This window comes from Plasmodium reichenowi, chromosome 13, assembly GCF_001601855.1.
Source record: "Plasmodium reichenowi strain SY57 chromosome 13, whole genome shotgun sequence".
Classification (NCBI taxonomy): Eukaryota; Apicomplexa; class Aconoidasida; order Haemosporida; family Plasmodiidae; genus Plasmodium; species Plasmodium reichenowi.
This window is the reverse complement of record NC_033658.1, coordinates 2,542,782-2,549,175: the sequence shown is the minus strand read 5'-3', so window position 1 is coordinate 2,549,175 and position 6,394 is coordinate 2,542,782. Positions and strand designations below refer to the sequence as shown.

Below are 6,394 nucleotides of genomic sequence, written 5' to 3'. Positions count from 1 at the left end.
ATATAATTAAAAAAAAAAGTGTAATAATTTAAAAATTTTTAAATTTTAAAAAAAAAAAAAAAAAAAAAAAAAAAAAAAAAAAAAAAACAGTTAAATAAAATGTAAAAAAAAAATGAACGGTAAATAATTTTTTTTTTTTTTTTTTGTTAATGTATAATTATATCCAAAAAAAAAAAAATATAGCTTGTCTAACAATAATTTTTTTTTATAAAAACTAAACAGTATTACCTCAAATGAAAACAACATATATAGTGTTCAAATTTATTTTTTTTTTCTATTAATGAAATATATTTTTTTCGATTAATATTATAATATTTCCATTTCTAATTTACAGATATCTTATAACATGTCTATTAAATTACTAATCATAATGAAACAAGTGATGTTTATGTTCATTAGCTAAACAATGTATATGGCTTTATAAATATATATATATATATATATATATATACTTTCATTTTTATGACATGTTAAGAAAATAAGAGATCTTTTCAAATTTTAAAGTTATATAGAAAAAATGAACTATATAATATTAGATATTTACCCACATCTATCACATTAGTGACAATCATAGCGACAATTATTATTATTATATATATATATTTTATTTTATACCATTTTTTTATTATTGTGAAAAATAAAATTATTCATATTATTATATAAGAACACAATACACAAGTATTTAAAATGCAAATTAAAAAACTCATGAGATTAATATAATGAAAAACAAAACAATACAATACAATACAATACACGTTAAATGTAAAGGGCAAATAGATAAATATATAATAAAACAAAAATAAACACACACAAATATACATATATATATATATATATATATTTATATTTATTTATTTATTTATTTGTTAATATTTTTTAACATTTCTTCGGCATGCTCCTTGATAACCATTCCTTTATTCTTCTCTACTGAACCAAATGCCTTGTTTTTACTTCCTCCGGAATGTCCAAGAACCGATTTCATAATTTCCTTCATAAATAAATCGGCTTGCACATTTTTATTTTTCAAAGCCTCCTTGACTTCCAAAACACAATAGGTATTATTTTCATCACAAATAATAAAGAAATAACTCAAATTTTTGTTATTTTTTGAATATGATTGAACAATCTTTTCCAAAACCTTTTGATTCCCCTTTATTTCATCAAAGAATTTGATATCCAATAAGATGTTATTTTTATCTTGTACTGCATAGTCCTTTCCTATATTTGTTGCTTTATTGAATAGTTCCTTTTGCATATTTTTCGTTTTTTCAACAATATTTTTTTCAATTTGCTCTAACTCTTGTAAAATATGATATTTTTTAATATATGGTAAGAATTTGTTTTCTTTTAATGTTCTCTTATAGTTTTGAACATCTGTTAATTTATTTTCATTTGGTTCTTGCAGAACATGTTTATATTTATCATATAAGTCATTAAAAGTTTTTTCAATTTCATCAGCTTTTTTATTGGTAACAGCAGTAATTCTATAGATTCCTTTTCCAATACTTTCTTCTGATGTAACAAGGAATTTTCTTATTAATTTTGTATTCCCAATATGTGTACCACCACATAATTCAATTGAATGTAGATATGTATAGTCTATATTCATATTGTTTAATATATTATTTACATCTTTATTAATAAACACGACATTAACTTTATCAGCATAATCTTCTTCAAAAATTGCTCTGATTCCTTTAATTTTTTTGCTTTCACCTAAATCCATCGTTTTGACAGTAACGTTTAATTCTTCCTTAATCAATTTATTAATTTCGTTTTCAATTTTAGTAATTGCATCAATGTTAATATTTTCGATAAATGAAAAATCGAAACGTAATTTTTCATCATCTACTAAGGAACCTTTTTGTTCACAAGTAAAAATAGAAAATCCCTTTTCCTCCTTGTTATTATCATAATTATTACTATTGATGTCATTTTCACTCATTTCATGCTTCTCATTATTTCCTTCATGAGTCTTAGATGATTTTCCACTGTTCATATACTTTTCTGTTAATACTTTTCTCAACATGAAATTAAGCATATGTGTAGCCGTATGATTACATGCAACCAATTTTCTTCTATCAAAATCAACAATGGTTTGAACCTTATCATTTTTACTTACATATCCTTTGAGAAATACACCTATATGTAATACATATTCATTAATTTTTTGAACATTTAAAACTTGAAATTTCATATTATCATTTTGGATAATACCCGTATCGTATATTTGCCCTCCATTTTCGTAATAAAAATTTGTTTCTTTTAATATGAGTGCATATTTTTTTTTTTTATCCTCAATGGATTGCTCTTTTTCTAAAACTTGTTTGTCATTATTAGACGGTAATGTAAAGTTATCTAAAAAATTATTTCCATCATAAATAACTTGAACATACGTTTCCAATTTTATATCTTGATTGTCAGCACCATCATTTGCACAATTATTATTCCATTCATATTTGAAATGATCAACTGTTGGGTTAATATTATGAACATTCTTTAATTCATGTGATTTTTCGACAGGGATATCAAAAAATTTGTTTATTTTAAAATTATTAGTATCAGATACAAGTTGATGTTTTTTAAATAAATCATTAAATTCTTGAAGATCCAAATTGAAAGATTTTTCTTCACACATGATTTGTATTAAATCTATTGGGAATCCAAAAGAAGTATATAAATCAAAAGCATCTTTTCCACTAAAAATATTATTTTTTGTATTTTTCTTAATAATTTTATGAAATTGTTCTACTCCTTTTTCTAGTGTTTTATTAAATACCATTTCTTCTTGTTTAATTGTATTTTTAATAAAATTAATTTTGTCAGGATTTTGTAAATCTTTAAATGTATTACCCAAAATAAAACAAACAGAATCTACTAGTTTATAAAACCATAAAACATTACTTTTAATATTAAAAACTTGTTTACCAAATCTAATAGCTCTTCTAATTATTCGTCTTATAACATAATTTCTACCTTCATTACTTGGTAAGCATCCATCACTAATAGCAACGGTTACACATCTTATATGATCACTAATAACTCGATAGGCCGTATCAATTTTATCAACATCTTGCTCATTAATTTTCCCTTCATAATTAGGCAAATATGGAAACAATTCTTTAATTTGTTTAAATATGGGTTGAAAAAGATCAGTATCATAATTACTATCCACATTTTGTAAAATAGATGTAATACGTTCTAAACCCATACCTGTATCGATACATGGAAATGGTAACTTATTCATATTTTTATTTTCATCTTTATTATACTGCATAAATACAATATTCCATATTTCAAGAACACTCGGATCATCTTTATTAACTAAACTAGATGCATCTCTATTACCTATACGATCATAGTGTATTTCTGAACATGGCCCACAAGGACCTGTTTCTGCCATTTCCCAAAAATTCTCTTTTAAACCAAATGGTAATATACGATCTTCAGTAATATATTTCATCCAAATTTTTTTGGTTTCATGATCTGCTGGACAAGTAGATAAATTTTCATCTCCACCAAAGTACGTAACATATAATCTATCAGGGTTTATTTTATACACATTAGTTAATAAATCCCATGCAAACGATATACTTTCTTCTTTAAAATAATCACCAAAACTCCAATTTCCTAACATCTCAAAAAATGTATGATGATATACATCTTTTCCAACATCATCCAAATCGTTATGTTTACCTCCTGCTCTTATACATTTTTGTGTATCTACCGCTCTTTTTAATTTTCCCAAATCACTATTCTTGTCAACATTACCTAAAAAAATCTTTTTAAACTGATTCATCCCAGCATTAGTAAATAATAAAGTATTATCATTATATGGCACAACAGATGAACTTTCAATAATAGTATGATTCTTTTTATAAAAATAATTAATAAAATTATTTCTGACTTCTTCTGCACTCATATATTTTTTTTGTCCTTCATGATTTGTTGAACAGTTTGTATTTTTAATATTATCATCTTTATGGTTATTACTGTTACTCCAATTATTTGTATTATTTAGTTTATCATTCATATCCATATTAATACAAAAACAATTACTACTACAATTATTATTATTATGTTTGTTATTATTATGTTTGTTATTATTATGTTTGTTATTATTATGTTTGTTATAATTATGCTTGTTATGGTTATTCCTATTGTTCGTGTTAATGTCTTTATAGAAGTCTTTCTTCAAATTATCCAAGTTAATATTTTTATCCTTCCCTAACTTGACACTAAAAGAAAAGAAATCTTTTATGTTCTTTTTCTCTTTTAAGTTATTTTTTGTGGTGTATTTCAAAAAATTCGAAAAAGACCTATTGTATGTATTTTTTGTAAAAAGTGACTTGAAACTAAAAGCATTCAACGAATAATTAGAATTATGAAAGTTCTGTGAACTAGAATATATAAATGTGTTAATACGTTTATTCGATTTGTGTATATCTTTATAAAAATGGCTCTTATTATTAATTTTATTTAACTTAATAAATATATCTTTTCTTTTTATACTGTTTAAATACATAAACTTATAATGATTACAATATTCCCTTTTTTTATTTTTTCCCTTTTTATACTTCTTTTTTATTTTGTTACATAAATGTAACAAGACATAATTATTATTCTGATCTTTTAATATTTTATTATTATGTACAGTTAATATATTCTCATATGAATAAAAAGAAGAAAATGGTTCACCACATTCTCTTTTTATACTATTATTATTATTATTATAACTACTACTACTACTATTGGTTTTTATTTTTTTTTTTTTATCATTATTAATAAATAAATTTATTCTTCTACTTTTATTTGAATGCAGAGGCAACAAATCAAACGTACTTCTCTTTCTTTTTAATAAATACTTTCCAGAATTAAAAAAAAAAATATATATATCTTTCTTCTTTTCTTCTTTAAAGGGCCTACTTAATATAATCTTACAATCTCCTAATATAATACTTTCTTTAATATTCAAATATAAATAAAAATAAAGGAAAATCAAAAAGGAAAAGGAATAAACAATCATATATTTATTAAAAAAAAAATTATTTCAAACAGTAAAAATATATATATATATATATTATATTATATAGTATAGAAATTATATCTTCATAATAATATTATAAAATGTCAAACATATATTATTTTTTACAACTCAATCATTATTTAAAAATTATAACATATATATAAAAAATATATTATATATATATATTTATTTATTCAAACAAGAAAAAAAAAAAAAAAATCTTATAATATTTATCATTAAAATATCTTATATTGTACATATTCATTATGTGGAATTAAAAAAAAATATATAACCTATATATAAAAAAATAATATATTAATCTTACATATATATATATATTAATATAAATATGTAGAATATATGTATAATTATATAATATAAATTTTTTTTTTTTTTTTTTTTTTTTTTTTTTACTCCTATAAATTGTAAAAATTTTATGTTATTTAAATAAATTAATTTATTAATTTATGTTTTCTTTTTAAAAATTCATCATATATATATATATATATATATTTATAATAATATAATTACTTTTTGTTATGTTTCTTATTAATAATTATTACCCAAGAAACATTAAGAAATCGTGACCCCATAAAAAAAAAAAATATATATATATAATATATATATATATATATATATATATATATATATATATATATATATATAACGTATAGAAATTTTGAAAGAGAAACCATTTATTAATATATAAATATATATATATTTATTTATTTATATTTATATTTATTTATTTTTAATTTATCACATATTGTAAACTTTATTTCATTTCCGATTTTAAGATGCCAAAATCAAAAAGAAATGTTAAGATATCCTTGACCAAAGTCAAGAAGAAAGTCAACAAAAAAGAAATGAAAGACTTGAAATTATTAGAAATAAAAAAAATGATTCAAATACCAAATGTTTATGTTTATGTACTAGATATTAGAACTTATTCAAACAATAATCTCAAAGTAGCCATAGAGCATTTTAAGCCAAACGGAAAGTAAAATGGAAAAAAAATAAAACAACATATGTATATATATATATATATATATATATATATATATATATATATGTATACATATTTATATATATATGTAAAAATATCATGGACTCATTATTTTGTTTTATTTTTCATTTATAGATTTTTTATAGGAAAGAATAAATTAATGAAATTAGCACTTGGTATCAATGAAAATAATGAAGTCAAACCAAACATGAGCAAAATATCAGAGGTATCATTCTTTTTAATATATATATGTACATATATTGATATATACATATCTTTTTATACATATATATATATATATATATATATATATATTTTTTTTTTTTTTTTTTTTTTTTTTTTTTTTTTTTTTTTTTTTTTTT

At 20.7% G+C, this 6,394-nt stretch overlaps 2 protein-coding genes across 2 annotated transcripts in view; one reads left to right on the top strand and one right to left on the bottom strand.

The window, feature by feature from the left end:
* Window positions 1–859: 859 nt before the first annotated feature.
* On the bottom strand, window positions 860–5,026 carry PRSY57_1366600 (alanine--tRNA ligase, putative; the record flags this gene model as incomplete). The annotated part of the gene is made up of 1 exon (XM_012909585.2): window positions 860–5,026. One exon carries the CDS (start codon window positions 5,024–5,026, stop codon window positions 860–862), a length of 4,167 nt encoding a protein of 1,388 aa, XP_012765039.2.
* Window positions 5,027–5,823: 797 nt separating this feature from the next.
* The window catches only part of PRSY57_1366500 (ribosome biogenesis protein MRT4, putative), a gene marked incomplete at both ends in the record, with an annotated part of 1,351 nt that continues 780 nt past the window's right edge, over window positions 5,824–6,394 (top strand). The window contains 2 exons of the mRNA XM_012909584.2: window positions 5,824–6,026; window positions 6,168–6,258. Of these exons, the coding sequence (XP_012765038.2) occupies window positions 5,824–6,026; window positions 6,168–6,258 (294 nt within the window). The remainder of the gene's footprint in view (window positions 6,027–6,167; window positions 6,259–6,394) is intronic.